At 42.3% G+C, this 24,782-nt stretch overlaps 1 protein-coding gene across 1 annotated transcript in view; it reads right to left on the bottom strand.

Moving 5' to 3' along the window:
* The window catches only part of ITIH5 (inter-alpha-trypsin inhibitor heavy chain 5), a 73,988-nt gene extending 49,494 nt beyond the window's left edge, over nucleotides 1-24,494 (bottom strand). Inside the window, exons 1-4 of the mRNA XM_040645444.1 lie at nucleotides 24,352-24,494; nucleotides 14,863-14,907; nucleotides 3,201-3,364; nucleotides 2,132-2,233 (exon numbers count right to left, since the gene is read on the bottom strand). Of these exons, the coding sequence (XP_040501378.1) occupies nucleotides 2,132-2,233; nucleotides 3,201-3,364; nucleotides 14,863-14,907; nucleotides 24,352-24,441 (401 nt within the window). The 5' untranslated portion in view covers nucleotides 24,442-24,494. The remainder of the gene's footprint in view (nucleotides 1-2,131; nucleotides 2,234-3,200; nucleotides 3,365-14,862; nucleotides 14,908-24,351) is intronic.
* Between the last annotated feature and the right edge of the window lie 288 nt (nucleotides 24,495-24,782).

Genomic DNA, 24,782 nt, shown 5'->3' with positions numbered 1-24,782 from the left:
TGAGGAAATTACTTCAGAATATACTCCAGCAAAGTGAAAATGAAAAAAGAAAGAGGAAGATATGGAATGTAAGGAGTAATAAAAGCAACCCAGAAGAAAATGAAAAGAAATCCCAGGGTAAACATTGATGACAAGGCTGCAAAGTGATGACAGTATTCCATGGACCTGGAGACACCATTCTTCCATGATTGACAGCTCTAAAATCAGGATGTGCCTCCCAATCAGTGATGCCTTCCAACTGCTGTTGGCAATAACATGGATATCATTGCTTGCAGAAAAACTCGGTCATTGCTTTCATTTAGTCACCATTTCAAAAGAGTTATGTGTCTTGCTAGATGTTAATAGTGACAATTTAAGTTTTATCTCATAAGAAAAAAGAAAGACAATTAAAAACTCCAGGAAAAACAAATGTATATGTTGTGATCTAACTGAACTCAACTGTGGCATAATGATGAACAAGTCATGAATTGTAATGAAACATAATCCTCATAAAACTCATCTGATAAAGACCACTTGGGATCCACCTGCAGTCCAACAAAATTAGGTTTTAATAAACTGCTGCAGTAAAGGAGACTACACAGCAAAGGCATCATGGAGAATCTGGCCAAACAAAGGAGGACACAAGGTAATATCACAGGATTGGGGGAAAAAGTGGAGTGTAGATAAGGTCAAACGAACCAGTGTTTGGAGGCTCGAAAAAAAGCAGGGCTGTGTGTAAAGTGGTTAGCATCAGCCTGGACTGAGAAGCAAACTCGAGGTTCTCTGTTCTTACGAACTACAAAGTTAAGATACATGTGGACTGGGGCGCCTGGGTAGCGCAGTCGTTAAAGCGTCTGCCTTCGGCTCAGGGCGTGATCCTGGTGATCTGGGATCGAGTCCCACATCAGGCTCTTCCGCTGTGGGCCTGCTTCTTCCTCTCCCACTCCCCCTGCTGTGTTCCCTCTCTCGCTGGCTGTCTCTCTGTCACATAAATAAATAAAATCTTTAAAAAAAAAAAAAAAAAAAGATACATGTGGACTTTTGTGTCCAACAATGCCTTATCTGAAGCTGTGGACCTTGGCTGCTTTTTGCATCAAAGTAAACCCATGACTCACATCTTCCAGGCAAGAGTGAGATGTTCCATTCTCGCTAATAGGATTTCCAACAGCAAAGTTTCTGACAGTCTATGATTTTAAAGAACAAGCGTTCTCAAAACTAAATCCTTTTTTTTAACGAACAAAAACAGGTTCACAAGTTCACACCAACTGATCTGGATACCAAGATCATTTTTCTTCAAAGGGAACAGATCACTTTTCTTCAAATGGGCTAGTAGAGAGGGAAACAGAATCTTAGTATACCAAGTGACTCTGCAGTTAATGCCATTTATGTAATCGATAAACTCAAATACCGGTTATTGGTTTTCAATGTTTAGATTCAAGTTATAGACAAAACAAAGAAAATACATATCATTACAGATCAGAATTTAGATGTTGGTAATTCTGACAGTGCAAAAGTCAATGATCATGTAGAAAAAGATGGGCACTGGAAATGGGAAAGGGAAGGTTGGGTTTCAGTGAAGGAGAGGAAATTATCATTTAAGATAGTACGGCTAGTCTAAGATGGTGTAACACGGCTTACATCGATGGAAGAAGAGATAAGAATATAAAACTGTGGAATGCAGATGGAAGGTGGGAGTGTTATACATATGCTAAATCCTCTTCCATCACCGCAGAGAATCAACAGATAGTGTCTGATGTTCACCATGAAATTTTTAAAAAACTAGAGTACTGTAAGTTTCAGAGTTAGGGAGGTCACTGCAAAAAGAAACTACAGAAATATTAGAAGTGGATGTTTCTAGGAAGTGAGACCCGGGGAATGGGGATGGTAAAATGTTCCTTTTTATTATAAACCCTTTCCTGCTATATTGTTCACTATATATAGTGAATTGAATATATATATATTCAATTACTTGAATATATTGTAATATATACAATATATTCAATTGAATATATATATTCAATTACTTACTATATGATAACAATAAAAAGCAGATAAATCCTTGAAGGAAGGGAAGAGTTTGGGTAGGCAAAGGAAGAGGAAATGTGGCCCTTTGCTGAAGTGGATTTTAATTCCTTAACTCAGTGGCACTTACCCATTATCTTCTGAGGTTTTATTCCTTTTCTCTTTTACTTTATCACCATTTTTCTTTTCTCTCCCTGTAATTTCTCCCTGATACACCTTGTCTCCAATGAGCCTGAAACACAAGAGACAGCTGTGTTACCAACTTGCAGTTCCAAGACAAATTCAAACGTGGCTCTCATAACCATGACAACCCTAGAAAATATTTTTATGTGACTCTTGGATATCCAGAAAGAAAGCATTCCAGACCAAGGCACTACTCTGGAATCATTCATTTCATTCTAGGGCAATTTTCAACAGGTCTAAATAGTCAGGCCTGACCCATGGTGCCTCTGGGATTCTCCAGGAGGAAACCAGATCTGCCCAAACAAATTTCCATGAAGATTCACCAGCTTGAATCTCACCCAGACCCAAAACAAAACCCCCAAATCCACCCTACTTTGCATGTCTTTACCTCCTAGTTCAGAATAGAAGAAAAAATACAGTTTACCTCATATATCATAGGGATCACACTATCTCATCATTGAGATCTCACTTAAACACTGCCTCTTCTGAGCCACCTCCCTGATTTCTCCCTGCCTAGACAAGCCCCTCTCGGTCTTCCTTGCCATCTTGAAGCACTTGCTGTGCTCTGAAATGATCTCATCTATTGATTTGTTTACTCACTTATTATTTCTCCCCACTGCAATTTCTGCAGCCAAACAACACTGTCTTTTTCATAGAAGTATACTGATCACTTTGAGGTGCTTCTGGCCCAGAGTGGGCACTCATTTGTGGAGGGAAGGAGAGAAAGACAGGAAAAAAAGGAGAATCGAAGGCAAGAGAAGACAGGAACAGAATAAAAGAAGAGATTGTGAAAAGGAGGGAAGGAAGAAGAAGGGATGGAAGGGAGAGAGAAAGGAAAGAAGGAAGGTAGAGAAGGGAGGAGAACGGGAAGGAGGGAGTCAATCTTCTGAGCCACATGCCATCTGCTGGGAGAAATTCTCGTGCCCAAAGGCTGTGGAGCTCACATCCTCTCAGGCTCACCCTGGCCACCCCACACACATCTCCATTCCAGGGTCTCTGACCAGAGTGCTGCTTACATAGTGAAGTTGGTGATGAAAGCTGCAGCTGGAATCTGCATCTGAAACTCAATTTCTTGGTCCTCGGAAGCTCTATTCAGCATTCTACAGGAAACCGTAGTGAAGGCATAACGAGAAATAATGGTAGACTTCACTGAGAATTCCGTCATCAAGGGTTTGGTTTTCTGTTGGAATTAAAACATGCGGTATTTTCAGGGAAGTGTGAAAGTGGGAATCAACCATTCTGGGGTAGGTGTGAGGCTCTGTTTTCATCAGAGAAATAATCTTCAACTTGGGAGACTTTGACATGTGATTCCTTTCGTCTTTCTTTGTCTGGTCCTGGCTTTCCCACTCACCACTCTCTCCACTCGTAAAACAACTGTGGTTAGACAACCAGCTCATGAGACAGAAGCGCATCTTCTAACCTAACTTTAACAAATGGACACAGTTAAGATTTCCTATTTAACAGAGAATACACACTGTTGAAGAAGTTTAATGAAGTACCAGAATTTTAGAAGTGAAGTATGTGAGGTCTGTAATGCTTTTCTGTTATAAATTTTTAGATCACACTTACAGGGTCATGAATCGATGAACACATCAGGGTATACCTAAAGAAATTCTCATATTTTCAAATTTAATTCAATATCCACTTAGAGAAACTAGATTCCAGAGCTTTCCCATGGAGACTACAATCACATTACTGGAAAGTGGGGATCGATACTGAGCTCAAGACAGTATTTCCAGAAAAAGGAAAGTGTATGCTAATTAAATTTATCCCCTAAGCCTCTGGTAAGAACAATCGCTACATGGAGCAGATTTAAAAGCTGGTTAAAACTTTTCAGTGTATTTCTAGCCTTCACAACGTTGCTCCATCCAATGGCAGCTGGCAGCAGACGCTGAAGAAGGGAGGAAGCCTTAATGAGGAAATCAGCAGAGCAGTTCCTTAACTCCAAGAACTGGCTGAACAACTTAAAGGCACCGACTGAATGTTTGTGTCCCCTGCTGCCCCCCAACAAATTCATGTGGTAAAGCCCTAACCCCCAATGTGACAGTACTTGGGGATGGGCCTTTGGAGGTGAGTAGGCTTCGATGCGGTCATGAGAGCCTTCATGATGGGGTTAGTGCCCCAGAAGAGGAGACACCAGAGAGCTTGCTCTTGCTCATGCGGACACAGACAAAAGGCTGCGTGAGTGAGAACGTGGTCATCTACCAGCTAGGAAGAGTCCGCACCAGAAAATGAACCCTGCCTGATACTGATCTTGAACTTTCCAGCTTCCAGAACATTGAGAAAATACATTTCTGTTGTTTACTACCAGTCTATGGTGTTTTGTTACGCCAGCCCAAGCCGACCAAGGCAAGGCATTATCTCATGATGGAGTTGGACACACATGCAAAGTAGGTGTTTTTTATTTCCTTTTCATACATGAGAAGAAGTCAAGCTTGCAAGCTTACATACTGGCCCATCAGCATTCATGGAGATGAGACTTGAACTCAGTCCCACCTGCTCCAGAGTCCGCACTCACCACCATGATGCTAGGCTGCCTCTGTGGATACGTCTTTCTATTTCTGTGTACTCAAACCCCAGCATGGTCTTCAGCATGCAGCAGGCTCTCCAAAAATGCTGAATGGAACCAGGTTACTCTGATAGGATTCTCTTTTTCCCTACGGGAACTGACCTACCTAGTCAATGTTTATCTCAACCTGCGTCTGCTCTCTAAATTTCTTTCCAGCCCTAAGCTAGTTTTTAAATACATATAAGATGATGACCTGCTGATATCAAGGCATATTTCTCCTGTGATATACAGAGGGAACCTTAAACCCCATTTCAAGAGAGTTTCACAGAGCAGCACAGTTTAAACATGTTTAAATGTTGGAGTCAAATCATACCTTTCACAGCAAACCAACAAAAGCTGGACAGATACTTTATATGACTTGTTAGAGAGGTAGGGCTGAGCCCCCTTCAGCTGAAAACCCACCGAGAACACACACAAATAGCCGCAAGATGGGGAGCCACAAAGAGCAAGGCCAGAATGGGCGCGTGGTCAAGGGATTATTCATCCTTGTGGCTAAACTGCTGGTCTTGGTGACTCGAAAGGATAAAAACAAATGGTAACAGGCTCAGGAAAAATGTTGAGAGAATGTGTACCTTTGGATCGGAAAAGTTGGAAAGTTGGAAAAAGATAAGCACATAGGTTCAGTGAAGTGATGATCAAGTAGGAAAAAAATCTAAACCCATTTGAAAGATTTTTTCACCTGCAAGAAGATAAGTTCTCCGATTTGGTCTGAGAAGGAATTACATCAAAGCAGTGGTTCTCAAGTGTGGTCCCAGAACTAGCAAAAATGGGCATGCACCTGGAAACTCGTTAAAAACACAGAATCTCAAACTCCATCCCAGACCTGTGGAACTAGAAACACAGGGGATGGGGCCAGAAATCTGTATTTTAACAAGCCTTCCAAGGGATCCTGATGTTCAAGTCTGAGAACCACTGTTTTAAAGTAACACAAGGAGGTGGCCCTCTTCATATTTCTTCATCTCTAAGTTAAGAGGAATTAAATGAATCACTAAAATTACATCCATGTCTGAGACCCAGGAATCTAAGGCAAAGCTGAAAGTAAGGAATAAAACTGGGTTTTAGGAAACTATTCTAGAATTTTTAGAAATACTTGATTGTAAATAGTCTCCATGAAAATCTAGTCTCCTTAAGACAACATCTGTCTCTCCAGAAGCAACTTGGATTAAAAAGGATTCTAGATGTGGTTTAGCCAAATGCTTCTGTTAAATGATCTCATTAAAAATATATAACACAATTCAGGGTGCCTGGGTGGCTCAGTTGGTTAAGCCTCTAACTCTTGATTTCAGCTTGGGTCATGATCTCAGTCAAGTTTGTGGGATCAAGCCCTGCATCAGGTTCTGCACAGAGCGTGGAGCCTGCTTGAGACTCTCTCTCCCTCCGCCCCTCCCTCCACTTGTGCATGTGCCCATGCTCTCCCTAAAATAAATAAATAAATCTTTAAACACACACACACACACACACACACACACACACACACACACACACACACACCATGTTTCAGTAAAGACAATAAGAATAAGGCTGGGGAAGGTGGTAATGATAATGATCTTAAAAGCACAATAACAGGTTGGGTTTTTATAAATTAAATTTTGTATTTCCTCATCTTATCAAAATGGAACCCTGAGATAAATTAAAGCATGAATTGAGATGCAGTATTTTACTTTCACTTAGGTTTCCCTGGAAATAGGTTTTCTTCCTAAATTATCCATATTTCAACATATTCTTTTATCTCCAATATCCTTACATTCTTATATATGTGAATTTGTGAAGGGTCTAAATACCACTGTGCACAACTTTAAATTCTATAGATGCATGAGGTAAAAAGGAACCAATCCTAAAAAAAAAAAAAAAAAAAAAAAAAAAAAAAAAAAAAGTGAAGAAAGAAAAATCCCACAAACTCAGAAAATTCTAGTTATCATTCTCTACTTTAAAATGTAAACCAGGGGCGCCTGGGTGGCTCAGTCGTTAAGGGTCTGCCTTCGGCTCAGGGCGTGATCCCGGGGTCCTGGGATCGAGCCCCGCATCAGGCTTCTACACTGGGAGCCTGCTTCTTCCTCTCCCACTCCCCCTGCTTGTGTTCCCTCTCTCACTGGCTGTCTCTCTCTCTCTCAAATGAATAAATAAAAAAATCTTTTAAAAAAAATAAATTAAAAAAAATAAAATGTAAACCAGTTTTTAAAAAAGTATCAAGTAACATATGCACATGGTAAGACCCTCAAATTATGCAGAAAATAAAAGGAAACACGATGGTCTCCCTCCCGTCCTGGAGCTACAGTTCTGTTCCCCAGAGGAAATACTTAAATTAACAGTTTTTGGGATACCCTTCCATAAATACATGTTGTATTGATTTGCTTTAATTTCACCTAACAGTACAGTGTTCCTCTTTCTATATCTGCGCATGTTCCAATTATCTAATGCTACATGACAAACCACTCTAAAAACGTAGTGGTTTAACAATAGCAACCATGGCATTTTCTCTTGTGGTTTCTGTGGTCAGGAATTCTAGAAAGACTTGGCTGGCAGGGGGTCGCGGGGGGGAGGCTGGAGCTGTAAGAGTGAGCTCCTGAAGCAGCTCAGGGCTGGCTGACATCTATCTCATGTTGTCCCAGGGCCTCTCTATGCGGTCCTTCCACATGGTCAAGTTCAGGCTAACCATAGCACGGACTACCTCACACATTAGTCTGACCGATGACATGCAAGCTAGAGGCTTCATGAGTGCACATTTCCCAACATCGAGGTGGAAGCTATATCCCCTTTTATGCCCTAACCTTGAAAGTCACATAGCATCATTTCCACCATACTCTACTGGGCAAAAGAGGTGCAAAAGTATATTTGAATTCAAAGGCAGATTCAGATCCAGACCCTATCTATCTCAATGGGAGGAGTGGAGTATCAAAGTGCTGCTATCGTTGAACAATGCAATCTGCCACCGTACAAATCAATCCCTCTCATTCGTCCTTTAATAAATGCACAGGACTTTCTTTTTATAGATGCTCTATATTTTAATTAACCAGTCCCCTATCCCCCATCAACCCTTTATGATTATTTTTCCTGATTGTTTGCCCCTGCCCTCTGACTCATCTATACCAGCGGTCAGTAAACTACGGCAGACAGGCCACAGGATTTTGTAAATAAAGTTTTATTGGGACATAAATTCATTTACATCCATTCATCTGCATATTGTCTGTGGCTATTTTTTTTGCAGTTGAGTGGTTCTGTAATTGTGACAGACTGTACAGCCTTGCAAAGCCTGAAGCACCTACTACCTACTCCTTTAAGTAAAAGTTTGCTGATCCCTGGTCTGCATTATTTAAAAAGATAAAACCCTGATTATCAGTCATTAACGTACCTTTACTGATTGGTGTGTTTCAGGAAGAAATCTCAAATTATATAGACCACAGGCATTTTTATTTGACTTGCACAATCTTTTAAAATTTTTCATTAAGGGGACATTTAAAAATTGGAAAGTTCACATAGAAGCCCACAATGCCCATTTCTCTTGGAACAGATTGCAGGAGCAACTCTGGATGCACATTCCCGCATGACCATAGGCTGCGGGGACTAATGGTAGCTACTGGTCTAGATCAGACCCAAGTCCCATACTCCCAGCTCCCCATGCCCACCAATCCCAACTGTCTCACAAACACTAAGGCTGAGGGTGGGCAGCCATTTTCACTGTGTTCTTACTAGATTTTTTCTTGTTCCGAGCCTATTCTGCTTATCGATGCCCTCTGTTCCTACTAGATTAAAAGCGGCCACAATCTATACACCTATGTTCAGAGCAGCGTTATTCACAGGAGCCAAGATATGGAAGCAACTCGTGTCCATTGACAGATGGAGGGATAAACAAAATGTGGTTTAGACATAGAATGGAATATGACTCAAAAAAAGGAAGGAAATTCTGACACATGCTACAACGTGAATGAATTTTTTAAAAAGATTTATTTATTTTAGAGAGGGCAGAGGGAGAGGGAAGGAGAGGGAGGGAGAGAGGGAGAGAGAGAGTTCTGGAGATGGATGGTGGTGATGTTTGTATACGGTGTGAATGTACTTAATACCACTGAACTGTTCACTTTACAGTGGCTTAAAAGGTAACTTTTGTGTTACGTGTGTTTTAATAGAATAATGAAAAAATTGAACAAATTTTTTTTGATGACACAAATTCTTTGCTTTCTTGCCATTGAGAGGTGGAGTTGAATTCATTCAATCTTTGAATCTGGGCCACGGTGACCTACCACTTACCTCATTTATATAAAAGTAGAGTAATAACTGGGAAAAGAACTTAGTAAGTTCCAGCTTAGAAAAACACAGCTCCAGCTGCAGGCCATTCCAAATGAAATCTAGCTCCTTCAGTAGATAATCCTTGCCCAGCACTGATCGGACAATAATTCGAAATTTTCTTCACTTGGTACCCTTGAGACTGTTTGCGATGTCATGCTGAGTTGTCCTTATTCAGGAGTTAATTGTCAATTATCATTTCATTACACTTAAAATTAAAATGTGAAATTAGAAGACACCTGACAAAACACTAAGCTGAACCATTATGGTATTTTTTTTTTTTGGCCTCAAATTAAGATTATGGATATGGTAGAAATTTTCCACAATATTACATCAAAAATAGGACACATAGTTTATGGGCCCAAGAGACAGATTGAGAAAAGTTTCAAGAAACTATTTTAGTTTATTGCTTCTGCCCAGTTACTATTTTCCCACAGGAGCCCCCACTGTTACTTATGTCTTGTGGCCCTTGCCCTACCAGACAGCGCCCTCAGCCTACAATCTACGAAAGCCACTTATGCCCACACCTACCCCACCCCCAAGCTGCTCACCCCTTCCCCTGTCCCTACGAGACGGTACACAGAGCGGGACTGTGGCTTATTCCTTTTATTTATTTATTTTTTTACCCATAGCTGTCAGCATAGAGTAAAAGTCAAAAACATTAATGGAATTGAATTTTTGAATCTTTAACAGTGAAAGAAAAATACACATCTCCCCAAAAAAGAAATGGTAATTAACCTGAATTTTTTAACCACTACTCTAGATTAAATTCCATGAAGGACTGGGAAGACCTGCTACACGCGGATCCTTTGCTCAAGACGCTTATGATCACGTTGGGAAGAAAGTGCAAAAAAGAGAAAGCAACACAGGAAGATATATAGAGATGTACATATTCACTCGTTGCCTGGAAGACCTTCCAGAGTTCAGAAGAAAGAGAAATCAGTGAGGTCTGTAAAAGTAAGAAAAGGCTTTAAAATAGATGCAGAATTTGCATGTGGTGAAGGAGAACAAAAAGAACATTCTAAAAACACAAAAGGCATAGAAGCAGGATGGAGCCTTAGCACATGCCTGGAACAAAGAATCGAGCAGTTTAATTAGAAAGGGGGGTGCGTTGTGAGAAGAACATTGGACAGGTACACAAGACTGTCGGGAAAACGCCATGCCCAAGGCCAAACGCAGAATTTGGAAAGGCAGAGGTTCGTGAAAATTTGTCATAAAAGGAAGGACAGAAAATAGTTGCTTCAGTTTTTCCCAATGCACGGTTCTTAAAAATCCAACATGCTTTCCATATTTATAGTTAACCCATTACTTCATTTGGGGATGTCAACTGGAAAATCAGAGGCAAAATCAAGTCTTTCTGTGACAAAACAGCTTCTTCATTATTTTTCCTACAAAGGCTAAGCAGATGGAAAAGCAGTTTGAGGCAGGGAGTGTCTTAATTAGCTGCTCAAGGGACCAAAGCCTTCTGTGTGACTCATGTGAGTCACTTAAAATCAAGCCACAAGGAGGATGTCCTGAATTACCCAAGATGCCATCTGGAAATTAACTGAGCCATGTTTGGTCAGAACCAGGACTCTTCCCAGAAGATTAACCTTTTGTTGTTTTATTCTGGTCTAATGGTTCTCTGTGACAATGAGAAGAAATGATTTTGGAGATGGTAGAGAACCTTCAAAATCATGTAACTCCCGCATCCCCTCACTTCATAAAGGAGAAGGTTGACATTTGGCAGTTGGTGGACTCTGGTTCCAGAGACCTTCAATGAACCTTCATGTCTCTCCTTTTTGAGAAAAACAACCCAGACCATATTGTCGTTACTGAGGCAAGGCACCTCCCTGGAGGCTGTAAAGAAAAACACCCAGACCATATTGTCGTTACTTTCAGGCAAGGCACCTCCCTGGAGGCTGTATTTGCCACCTGGGTGACACAATTTTACTCCTCTGTAGACAGAGGGTAGCATCAGCTCTGAACTGACTGTAGTAATACATTCTACTGAGCAACCTTTCATTGTGATCAGAGGAAAGGAAACATAAAATGCAATTATCACCTTTATGTTAAGAAAAAAACCCTACTCTATACACCTCCTAACAAAAGAGAAACCACCATGGCTGGAGCTGGGACAAAGGAGACAGACACACACGTAACTAGCCCTCAGTGAGGTAACGACGCCCAGCACCATGCTGGTTGACTATATTTTCTATCTTCTTGGTGCTCTGGCATTTGGGGCCTTGCTCCCGAAGAGACTGTCCCTCCCAGGGAAAGCTAATTCCTAGAGACGGCACACTGCTCCTGCGTGAGCCCACCTTTGACACACAACCCACCCGTCCAGAGCCCACACTCCCAGCCACCTCCTTTGTCAAGGTCTCGCACACCAAGCCAAGATCCCCCTTTCCCCAAGTCACCCCAGGGCCAGATCCCAGACAACCAGAGACCAGTATGGTACCTCCTGTTCCTCGGGACCTTGAGTATAAACTTTTTCCTTCCTGATGGTCAATTCCAGGTCTTCATGTCTCACCATATCCGCTTATAACAAACCCCAAGTATAAATTTTAGAATACCTGCTATGAAGAAGATGCCAAGACATGATCCTGCCACTAAGAGGTTAAATGATGACAGTGAAAATCAGGACACTATCTGTTAAGGACCATGGATACTCAGATACAAAGATACCCCCTGCTTTCTAAAATACAAATTTTCTTTGCATATGTGTTGCCAGAGAGTGTCATAAAAAGGGTATCTAATTAGTTCACAAGAAAATCAAGCAAATCCCTGTGGTTCATGAGCTGGCAGTGATAGGAGAGGAACAGCTGTTGCCATCCACATTCTATTCATTAGTTAGAGAACATCCAGAGACCTTCAAATTAGTATGGACAGCTACAGCATGAAAGAAAGGGAGACTCACAGGATAAACTGAGGCAACACAGTCAGATCACACATGGCTTTACATGTCCTTGGAGTTTATCCCATAGGGAACGTGGAGTCACCAAAGACATTTGCAAAAGAGAATAATGCATCAGGTCTACTGCTGGAAAGATCATTCTGGTACCAGTTGGATGTATAAATAAAGTTAATGGTAAAAATGCATAATGTGCGTGAAAGTAAGACTTAAAATTCTTAGAGATTTCTAAGAAAATCTAAGCGATTATATACATATTCTGAGGTCAAGAATATCTTCAAAACCAAAAATGAAAACTCAAAGGCTATAAAGGAAAGGTAAACTTAATTATTAAGGAACTTAAAACTTCTACATGGAAAACATATCATAAACAAAGTTAATCAACAAATGACACATCTGGACGGGGGAGTTCTTCCAATTTGGAAGACAGGGTAGCCCTCCATACAAAGATCTCTCACATACTGACCATTGGGGGATAAAAGACACAATAGAAAGATGGGTACAGGACACACACACACACACACACACACACAAACAATTCACAGAAGAACCACTCTAAATGGCCAATAAATGTATAGGAAAAAAAGTCTCCATTTGTAAGTCGTCAGGCAAATGCTAGTTAAAGGGACAATGAGACAGCACTTTGTATCTAAGAGACCGATAAGCCAGAAAGAGTGACTGTGTGTTTGCTGGCACAAGTGTTCATATTTATCATTGCTGATAGAAATGGAATTAACGCAGAGTATTAAGAGCAATAGTATTCAAAAGCAGTCCAACATCTATCAAAATGTCAAATGTCCACGCACTTGGACCCAGCAATCTTTCTATTGAAAATCTAGGCTGTAGACTAAACAGCATCCACGTAACAGAATAAACAAAAAAAAAATTTTTGCAGCATTTTTTATGGGGGCCAAGAAACTGCAGACAAATTGAAAGCTCATCCAACTTATTAAGGAGAATGCTTAATAAATTACGGTGTGCCAACGACATGGAATATTTTTCATTATCTAAAAGAATGGCTACAGTTAGGCCAAATGACACACTGTGGATTGAAAATAGTAAGAAATGGGAAAAAAGACCTGTACTTGACAAGGCGGTGTGTGTGTTACGAGCACACACGGAAGCCAGATGTGGGACTCAAATCCTGGTTCTGCCACCTCTTCCCAAACATGTAGTCTGGGGTGAGTCACTCAGTCCCTCTGAGCCTCTCGTCTGTAACGCCTCACAGAATTGTACAAGAGTGACTGAGTTATGACACGCGGCACACTTAGAATAATGCCAGCCACACAGCAAGCCCTCAGTGAGCCTTAGCTGTCATTATATGATCCCACTGTTTGAAAGCGATGATCAGTAATCTCATATATGCAAATGTCTCTGTTTCCACCCTTTTCTTCTGGCGTGTTCTTTTTCTCAGTGACACCTGTCATCTTCTCCGTTACTAATACCATTCATTTATTCACTTTGTTTTTTGTCTATCTCTGCTCCACTTTAGAATTCAAGGTCTATGAAAGACAGGGTCTTTGGTCTGTCTTGTTCGTTGCTGTATACCCAATGCCTACAATGGTGTGGGGTAAATAGTAAGCATTCAGAAAAAGACCAGTTGGAATGGATGCATGCATTAACGAACGAATATGTGTACAGGTCTTGCTGGGAGACTATTCTCCAGGAGTCCCTGGTATTTCTGCCCATTTTTCGAGCAGAGGCACTAGCTCTTTGTTCTAAACTGTCTTTTCAAGGATGTTCGGATAGTGAACAGCTCTGGAAGAGTGAGGTGGGATCTCCCTCCAGAACAAAGGGGAAGCTGGTTTAGTATCTAGAATAATAAAGAGAATGTGCCCGTCCAGGGACAAAGATCAGGCAGGTTTAGTCCTCATTAGAGTCAGGTTCCCTATGCGGTTCCTCCTTTTGTGTGTTGGTGCCTTCAGGTGCTCTCCGTATGAACATTCGGGAATGGGATGGGGCCCAGGAATCGTACAAACTCTGACACTCTGGCACTGCTATTCTGTGAGCAATAATCAGCCTCTGTCTCTGACCCAGGAGTCTCCTCTTTCTGCTGGCATCCATGCAATGGCAACAAATTCACTCCTTGGCTTGCAAGCTGGGGAAAATCCAGGCTCTTCACAATTCTTGACGTGTTTATGTTCATGTATGTCTGTCTACGATTATGTGAACATGGAGACAAACATGAAAGTATCATCATGAAGTTAACAAACTTGGGAGGATCGGGAGAACGAAGGGAGAAGGGGAACCAAGCAGGGAATAATAAGAACACAATGTCGCAGCCCGGCAAAGACGGTTAATGATCGTGACATGGGTCATGCTAAAGCTAGAATTGACTCAGACACCGCCCAGGTATAGAGAGGCACTGGAGGGATGCCTAACCCCTGAGGAACTGCTGCCCAATCCACATCCCCGAGCCCAAAGGCATGTCCTCACATTCTGATACATGTCTGCATACGCAGTGTAAGGAAGACTGGGGATTGGTTCAAATAAGCTCTTCAAGTCCCTGAACACTTGCCCAAATTGCAATCCGATCACCTCCAACATGCACCAAGAGCCCTGCTCAACTCCATTCCGTGAAGCTGTGAGCTACCAAGGCGGACTCTGCTTGTTTTAGTTGTTTCCTTCACTACAAAGCCTTTATTTCTTGTGTAAGAATGCCATAAAAAGTACAGGTTCATTTAAGTTTCTTATCTTTTTAAGGGCTTTGAAACTCCATCCTTTGTCCTTAGAGCCCTTCTGAAATAATCAGGTCTCTTTCCAGAAAGAAAAGTCCACTTCAAGAAAGTCTTATGAAAGCTACACTGTTTAATGTCAGCATTCTTCCGCAAGCAACTTTACAAGCTTTGGAGGAGGTGCAAGCAAAGCTAGGGCCTGGTCCAAAGTACATAGAGTTGTGAGGGCACAGACACTGGAGATGTACCAGGAATATACTTACCAGCCTTTGCAGCAGTCGGGCTTGCCTCGGCACCCTGGGTCCAACCTATAAGAAGAAGAGAGTTATGAAATATGATTGTGAATATCATTCTGAAATGCATTACATGGGGGGGGTTAGGATCGATTCAAATTCACAGAAGAGACAGTCCATCCTGAAAAGTAGATTGGACCTTCGATGAAGGAGCTGCAGGCCAGAGCTAGAGCCCATCCCCCTCAGCCCTGGTTGACTGCTTCAGCCGTGATAGCACTGTCTCATCCCCTGCGTGTTCTTCTGTCTGTTGGAGGAGCATGAAATGACAAGCACAAAGAATTCATCAGAATATCTGTATTCCATTTCATTCTATTTCTGGCTTCAAAAGAAGCTCTTTGCAATTGTGTCTGTGACAATGAGTCAATGTATTCAGTTCTACACTGAGGGGTTCAGTTATTCAACTCAAAACTTTAAGAAACTCTGCAAGTATAACTGAACTTACCTTGAATTTTCTCACTGTGTTTTTTCTGGTTATTTAACTATACTTTCCCACATGGGGAGGAGAGGCATGGGAAGGTGATAAAATCCTCATTTACGAAAAATTGTATTAATTAATCAGCCATTCTGACTAACTTAAAAGTCCTAGCTGGTTGTTGAACATTATTCATAGCAAATCACTGTTCCAGTAAAGTGTTAGCTACTATTGCCGTGAGTAACAAACCGTCCTTTCTGGCGGGCAGTTGGATAATGTTAATCAAAAACTGGAAAAATATGCCTGGACTTGATGTGTATCTTTTTTTTTTAACATTTCTATGATGTGTAATTTACAAACAATATAACCCATTCATGTAAAGTGCACAAGTCAATGTTTTTTAGTATATTCACAGAGTTGTGCACCCATCACCACCATCAATTTAGAACATTTTTATTATGTCAAAACTCTGCATCCCTTACCTGTCATCTCCCAACCACTAATCTGCTTTGTCCCTGTGGATTTGCCCATTCTGTACATTTCAAAGAATGGAATCATACAATATATAGTCTTCGTTGACTGGCTCTTGTCACTTAACATAATCTTTTCAAGGTCATCCCTGTTGTAGCATTTCTCAGTTCTTCATTCCTTTTCATGTCTAAATAATACTCCATTGTATGGCTATGACACATTTTGTTTATCCATTCACCCGGTGATATTCAGGTTTTTTCCAGTTTTTGGCTATTACGAATACATGAAACTTTTATAAACATTCACATGCAAGTCTTTGTGCTGGACATAGATATCTAGGAGTGGAATCCCTGGGTCATAGGGTAAATTGAAGTCTCACTTTTTAAGAAATTGCCAAACTGTTTTCCAAAGTGGCTGCAACATTTTTCCATTCCCATCAGTATGCATGTCTTTTAATTTAGAAATTCTACTTACAGAAAAGCACCATAAGAGGAAAAAAATAAGGAAATTCTTTAAAAACAATTGTTAATAATTAGAAAAAGCCTAAAATATCTTTAAAAAGAGGTCTGGTTCAGTATATTATTCAATATATTCAGTATATTATGATATATGGATTAATTACACGGCTATAGAAAATAATGATGTATAGGGCGCCTGGGTGGCACAGTCAGTTAAGCATACGACTCTTGGTTTTGGCTCAGGTCATGATCTCATGGTCGTGGGACTAAGCCCCACATCAAGGTTCCTCGCTCAGCCCGGAGTCTGCTTGGGATTCTCTCTCCCTCTCCCTCTGCCCCTCCTGCTTGAATCGAGCTCTCTCTCTCTCAAATAAATAAATCTTTTTTAAAAAGAAAAGAATGGTGTATCTATATTTATTGGCATCAAGAAACGTTCACTTTACTGGACTTCAGTGTTGTTCACCAAACATTTCCCTAGCTGTCTGCCAGTAGTATTGCATTTCCTGGGCCCATTGTGGGAAGGCAGGGGGCTGTGCAACTAGCTCCAGCCAGTAAGTTAGGAATGTAAGTAGCATTCGTCACTTCTGGGTCAAGTGATTTAATTACAGACGTACAATCCTACTGAACTGCTTTTGCTTTCTGGTACAGTAATTAGCAATGTTGGAAATGGTAGCTGCTCATCGGGCCCAACTTCTCAAGTGACCACCATTGACCCAAGATGAGCAGGTTGTCTAAGCAAGAAATAAATGTGTGGGGGCGCCTGGGTGACTCAGTCGTTAGGCGTCTGCCTTTGGCTCAGGGCGTGACCCTGGCATTCTGGGATAGAGCCCCATGTCAGGCTCCTCCGCTGGGAGCCTGCCTCTTCCTCTCCCACTCCCTCTGCTTGTGTTCCCTCTCTCGCTGGCTGTCTCTCTCTCTCTGTCAAATAAATAAACAAAATCTTTAAAAAAAAAAAAAAAAGAAATAAGAAATAAATGTGTGGTATTTAAGACACTGAGATTTTTAGGACATTGTGACCACAGACTAACCTGATTAATATATCCATGACACATTTAAGTGACTAAATCTGGTAACAAAACATTATAGTTAACATGATCTAATTTTTTTTAAAGATTTTATTTATTCATTTGACAGAGAGAGAGACAGCCACCGAGGGAGGGAACACAAGCAGGGGGAGTGGGAAAGGAAGAAGCAGGCTCCCAGCGGAGGAGCCTGATGTGGGGCTCGATCCCAGAACGCCGGGATCACACCCTGAGCTGAAGGCAGACGCTTAACGACTGAGCCACCCAGGCGCCCCAACATGATCTAATTTTTGTAAGCGTCAGTGTTTATATGTGTAGAAAGTGCACCACCATTCTAATGGCTGCTACCTTCAGGTGGTTGAATTCTTTTTCTTTAAACTTTTCTGCGTCATCTCAGTTTTTTACAAATTAACATGTTTTACTTCTGTAACAGAAAAAAAAAACAATAAAGATATTCCTGTTTGGTAAGCTAAAGTCATCACAGTACTGTTTTAATCCCAATCCTCCTTTGATCTCCCCTGGGGGGGGGGGAAATATATATATATATATATATAATATATAATAATGTGTGTGTGTGTATATATATATATATATATATATAATTGTAAATTATCATTATAAGCCATTACAGAGCCTCCTACTGTATAGAACACAGAATAGGAGAAATAGTATAGAATTTAGGTTGACACTTGCCACCCCGGGTCCAAATGAGAACCAAACAATTAATAGGAGGATACCGGTTTCTCTCTCTAAAACGAGGTGTTGTGTGAGATACTGTCCACAGAAAGCCATTCTGGGCAAGGTCTTCGCCAGCTCTGCAGGTTCATGTCAGGCCTTTCCCTTCCTCAAATTGTGGAATAGGCTGGGGACCACTTAACATAGCAGTGGTCAGAAGGAAAGCCCAACCTCTCTCAGGTATTATGAGCTGTGATTGATCTCAAGTATTTTCTTTGAAGTTTCCTCCTCTGTAAAATAGGTTTTCCAAGAAAATAAACAAGCTTTAAGAAGAACAGGAGAAGTTGGTTTTTCATTTTTGAGATGACTATCTGATGTCTCAGGGGATCGCTATGGCAACGCTTCAGTCCAAGTTTAAAGGAGACTGAATCAGAATCAAAGCTTCCCTGTACAGACAGACTCCTGGTGCCAGCGAGGACTGGAACTGGAAATAACACCAATGTTGTCATCGTTGTTTTTAGTTGGGAATTCCTGAACCCTTTTATTGTTTGGGTGTTTCCCAAAGCCTCATAAGAAATTGAGAGCAGGGTTTATGGACAGATACGTAACTGACTCCAGCTCACTGTCAAGGGTGCATGAGTAGTAATATCAAGAGCTTGGGGGCTCCAAATCATAGACTTAAGAGATGGCCCAAATAAGATTCTTTATTCCTCCTGAACTGAGCTTATTTCTCCAGCATCGGAACACGAGATGTCCAGGCCATGATATTTATTGAGAAACATAAGCCATGATCCCTACCATCAGGGACCATACTATATAACTTGAAAGAAAGAAACATACTCATGAAAACTTAATAGAGAGGGTAGTTTTTGTAAGTTACAAAGGAAATGGAAAAAACGTAGAGTTCGCTGTGCCCCTGTGCCCCTGGAGGTACGGTTGAGCCAGTCATGCAGGCATTCGCTGGAGGGCAGGAGAAACTGATGGAGCACCAGGTTCAATACAGGAGCTATGCTGAGAAATAGCTTCAGAGACCTACCACTGCCTCTCCAACTCGTATGGACCAAGCAGCACTCACTACCAGGAGGCAGAGGGTTGGTGAAGATCTCCTTTGCACAAAAAAATGCAGCAATAACACTGTTGGCCTGTAGAGTCTGGAATCTCCCATCTACATTATCAGTTAGTCCAGCTGTAGGTAAAAGATGGCAGGCATTGCTTAAATATTCATAATTTGAGTCATAGGGACTGTATTTCCCCCCCAGATTTATCACAGTGTTGGATCAAGATTAGAAAAGAAGAGAAATACCCTTACAGCATTCCAAAAAGCCCATAAATGGGAAAGAGCATGGGAAGAGAGGAAAACAGCAAAACCTAATTCTAACCTAGGTGAAAGATAGAATATGCAGGATTCCCTCTTGGCGTGAATGCTGTAGTGACCCAGGTTGATGGAACAGAGATGTCTGGGTCCCATAACAGATCCAAGGAACGCTGCATTTGGACCACCACCCACCCCCCCATCAAGGGACGAAAGTGCTGAGTTCCTACAGGGCTCACTGGGAACCCACCTACAGCTTGGCCCCCATCCCCTGAGGGTGTTCTGATCCTGAAACCAAGAGCCAGGAACTCAGGAGTCAGAGCCTCAGAGATCTGCCAGAGGGCCTGACACAAAACCTAGGGCTACAGGTTGGAAACGCATTGCAGTCTGTCACCTGGGCTGAGAACAATTCATCTGGGAAGATTCCTTCCTGTTTGGGTAACTCCACAAGCCTAGCACAGAAGTTTCATTCCTTCGAGTAATGTTGCTCCAGGGTGTTCAGCTAATCGCCATCTGCAATTCAGAGTGCCCATAACCTCAGCCACAGAAGAAGAAACTTCACTTCTGGGCTACAATTCCAAACAATTTCCAGGTAGGTTAAAAAAAAAAAAAAAAAGGCGACTGGCCTTAGGCAAGTCACTGTATCTTTTCACCTGTGAAAAACAAGGGAAATGGACTTTGCCTCTAGGAAAAAAAGACAAGATTCAAAAAAGCTTAGGTCTCCATCCCATGGCCCCATCTTCCTAAATGGAGCCAGCCAGCCGCTCGTTAGCTACAGAGAGCTAGCCAGGGTCTCCGACTGGAACTCTGACAGCACGGGAGGCAAGACCGCTTTCAACGGAGCATACAAGGTGTGGGGGAAATTGCTGGGTAGGAAAATGAAGTCTCATACAACTCATGGACCTGGTTCTCAGTAGGCCCCTCTACTACCTCCCCCCTCCACTTAATGAAATGAGATGGCTCGTTTGGGAGTGAGTAAACCTCTGGACTCTCTCCCACAATACCCTCCTTCCCATTCAGTTTGACGACTCCTTTTTAACAATCACACCCATGCCCGTAAAGGAGACAGTCCTGAGTGGTCTGAAGCCCACAAAATCTTCTACTGACTTTACTTTATAAACAGTTAAGAACAAAGACAAAAAATTGTTGTCTTGATTCTTGATTTGTGTTTCCAAATGCAGAGGTTTGGTTCCGAGTGGCAGATTATAAAAAACTAAAACTCCAGAAATTCTCAATTCAGGGAATCAGAAATGTATCCCCACAATCGATGTGGTACCACAAGCATCTATTGAACACTACCCATATGCCAGGAGCCACAAATAAAAATCACATTGAAACAAATTCTATTACATTATAAATATGAAAGTGGCTTGGTCTTTGGAGGAGTCCTTGAAAGCCCAGCTTTGGCATTCAGCACACCTGGGTTCTAACCCAGGCTCTGCACGTGTCACTTCGCTCTGTCACTTCCCCCGGGTGGGCTTCCGTGGTTCTCAAGGAAAGCAAGCACTGAGACTTTCCTTGCAGTGGTAGTCAGAGATTTAACCAGGCTGTTCATAAACAAACAAATAACATAGTACTTTAGTGCTTACTGAATGCATGCACTTCGTGCGAATTAACCCACTTAATCTTCACAGCAACTGCAAGAGCAGACGTGGGTTTATTATTTTATTATTATTTAGAAGCTAATAAAAATGTAAGTTTCGGGATCCCTCATTTGTACAGTCCCTCAACAATGGGTGATGTCTGCGGTGTCTGTCAGCCTGTAAAAAGGTGGCGTGTGCTGTAATCTGTTTATCATCCTAAATAAATGTTCACTTTAGCACCTAATTTTTGTGGTCATAATTTGCTATTCTTTTTCTTCAAGGGGGCCTTACCAATTATGCAAACGTTAATTGCTTCTAAAAACCCAGATCTACCCCTGCCAATGACAGTAATAATTCTATCTTGCAGAGGATGAAACTCAGACCCAGAGAGGTTAAGTTACTTGCCCAGGTACACAGAGCCAGTTAGTGCCGGGATGCAGTTTTGAACCCAGGCAGTCTGGTTCCACTTGGGAGTGCTCTTCACCATATCCTTTACTGCTTCTTCTTATTTTTACATAGAGCCACTAGCAAACACTCTGAGACATTGGGAACACTCAATAATTAGTGGCTATCATTATTTTGTAAATTAAAAACTGCTTTTATAGTAATAGGAATACGGCCCTATCCTGATTTAAGGAAACAATATCAATTTGAAATTTAGGAAACAGATAAATCTGTAACAGGCTGATTTTAGACGAGACTTCCTTTTTAATATTAATTTCCTGAAAGATTTTAAAGCAGTATTATTCTACATGTGGTCAGTGGATTATCTGTATCAGAATCACCTGGGCCCCACCCCAAACCTAACGGATCTAAACTGATGGGAGTGGGGTAGGGGCTCAGGAGTCTGTGTATTTTTTAAATATTTTATTTATTCATTTGACAGAGAGAGAGAGCACAAGCAGGGGGAGCTGCAGGCAGAGGGAGTGAGAGAAGCAGGCTCCCCACTGAGCGGGGAGCCCAATGCAGGGCTCAATGTGGGGCTCTATCCCAGAACTCTGGGATCATTACCCGAGCCTAAGGCAGACGGTTAACTTACTGAGCCACCCAGGGCCCCGAGTCTGCATATTTGATGAGCTCCCTGAGTGTCCTTTTGCATACTAAAGTTTGAAGACCACTGCTGAGAGCAGTCCCTTGCTGTGGGTAATATTGTTTACAAATGGGGTGGAAGACCAGAGGAGAGAAAGGGACTTGAATTTAAGGTGTTATTAGTACTATTGCCAATTGAAGGTAAGCAACAAATAACAGTTGCGATGCAAGCTAATAAGCATGTTCATGGACATTACAATTTACATAAAATTGACATACTCATTTACATTTATAAATTAACTTTACATATAATTTTGAAGACCGTAATTATGGAGATCAAGTACTAACTCCATTGCCAGGTACTGTTCTAAGTTTCGATCTTCAATGTCCTTTTAATTAAGTAATCCCACCACCCCCATTCTAGAGATGAGTGAACAGAGACTCAGACATTAAGTAACTCTCCAGGGAGCGCAGAGTCAGGATTTGAACCCAGGGAGTCTGATTCTGGAGCCTGAGTCCTTAAATCCTACATCATTCACACACACACATACAGGTTGCTGTTTTTTGTGCGTGCTTTTTAAATAGAGATAAACAGTAAAAGTCGCAAATTTTTGTAGAACTTTGTATCTTGGGAATTTTCGTGTCATTTTCAAGATACATCAATACTGTTGTGGTTTGAAGGCAGCGTGAAATCGCTAAAATGGGCCAAACGCATGTTACTCTATGCAGTTAAAGTTTAGAGTGTGAAGCCTACGTGCACTGGCAGATGTTGGAGCTTTAATCCCTCCTCCTAGCTCACAAACAGAATCCTTGTTTAGGTTCCTCCCACACTTTCCTCCCCACACAACCTCCCCAAAACTTTCAAGCTCTTTACCCCAAATTCCTTGCCTCTGCACTTCAGCAGCCCAAGCCTGCCAGCAAGAGCGAACAGTAAGCACTGATACTGTACCAAGAACTTTAAGAATATTAACTCTTCAATCTTTAATACCCTTTTATTTCCCATATTTTACAGAATTGGAAATTGAAGCCCCCAGCAACTTGCCCAGCCTTCCAGAGCTGGCAAGTGACAGAACCAGGAATCAAACCCGGGCTGCCTGACACCAAGTCCCTGCCCTTAACCACTGACTAACATGTCTACATTTATTGAGCACCCACTGTATACCAAGTCCTTGACCCAAACTAGCAGCTGGATCCTTTCAAGGATGCCCAAGAGGAGCTGTATTCCCTGCCATGACCACCCAGAAAGGAAGGAGAAGAGAAATCAAACAGCCTGTCTAGGCCACACAGCTGTAAAGGGCAAAGTAAAGACCAGTCTTTCTTTCTGGACCCAAAGCCAGCACTCCTCCCCCCCGCCCACTTCTCGGCCTCCTGGCATCTGTACTGGTTACTACTCCTGATGACCCTACAAGAGAAGGATCACTTTTTCATTGTGCAGAAAGCACATCCATGTGCAGAGTCAACAAGAGAGTCACCGTCTTCCAGATCTGCTCTTCAAACCAAGCTGCTGGAAAAGGGGAGGGAAAGTATGCCTACTTATCTCTTGCTCCCATCATGTGAAACATGCTTTAAGCTAAATGATTTTAAAATAATTTAAATGATACATGTGGAAACAGCACCAGGAGATGCACATAAGCACTGTCTGCTTTAACTGGGACACAGCCATTGATCCAAAAGGTCTTTACATTAATACTTTTGTCGATTCGTTTTACAGTTTTCAAAATCTTTTCTGTTCCTCAGACATGGCAATGAGATTTCATACTTGCAGGTTTTATCCACCTGTGAGGCTGAGCCTTTCAAAATACAAACTCTGGCAGATGCGCAAGATATTAACTCTGGTAAGTGAGCCTTTCCTTGGTTTTTGGTCCTCCCAAACCGTCAGACCACCTTTGAACTGCTAACCCACTGATAAGAACCTAATGGGAAAGTCGAGTTCCCCTGGTTTCCAGGTGGGGAAAGTGGAGGAGAGTATGCAACTTCTAGATTGTGCTTTTTCTCCAAAGAGCTAGGAACAACAGTAACAACACACCACCCCATACATGCATCTTAAAAAGTGGAGGAGAGTATGCAACTTCTAGATTGTGCTTTTTCTCCAAAGAGCTAGGAACAACAGTAACAACACACCACCCCATACATGCATCTTAAAAAAGAAACTGTGTAATTGGCTTGGGGCTCTCTCTCAAAACTGAACACCATCAACAACAGGAGCCAAGACTTGGTTCTGCAGGGCTTTCAAGTCCCAGACACAATTCTGCAGGAAAGTTCACCATCCAAACTCTCGCCAAGAGTGACCAATAGATGCGGAAGCTTGCGAGCAGAAAGTTGGGGAACGGAGAGGAGGGGGGACGATGTGACAGGAGATGGGGGTGATCCCTTCCTTCCTTGCGTCCAGGAGCCATTCAAGGGAATCTGTCCAACAGCCACGCGCCCGAAGAAGGCGGCGGGAAGGAATGGCACCCTGAGCCCGGGGCCATCTCTAGGTCCTCCCAAGTCTACTTACTTGCTCCGAAGTGTCATCCCGGATCCGCGCGTCTTCCAGAGACCCCGCGCAGAGCGGCAGCCCCAAGCACAGCCCCAGCAGCAGGAGCATGGCGGGGTCGAGAGCGCGGCGGTGGCACTGGGACGAGGCGGGATGCGCGCAAAGGACAGCTCCGGGGCTCCGCGGCCGCAGACGTGCTCCGNTCGCCCCGGGGTCTCCTCCGTGGCCCGCCCTTCAGCTCCGCCCTCCTCGCCCCATTTCCCTCAGTCGCCTTCTGCCGCCACCTTCAGGGCTTGGGACACCTGCCACCCGACCCCCAAATCTTTCTCTCCTGCAAGGTGTGAAATGCTTCTTCCAGGACTAGCTTAAATTCCTGTGGCAGGAGGACACAGGAGTAACCAGCCTGACCCTCAGTACACTGCCCAACCCCCTTACCTGCTCTCTATACCACC

Source organism: Ursus maritimus, unplaced genomic scaffold (genome assembly GCF_017311325.1).
Source record: "Ursus maritimus isolate PB19 unplaced genomic scaffold, ASM1731132v1 scaffold_31, whole genome shotgun sequence".
Classification (NCBI taxonomy): domain Eukaryota; kingdom Metazoa; phylum Chordata; class Mammalia; order Carnivora; family Ursidae; genus Ursus; species Ursus maritimus.
The sequence above is the reverse complement of the archived record's forward strand: the minus strand, read 5'-3'. Positions and strand labels throughout refer to the sequence as shown.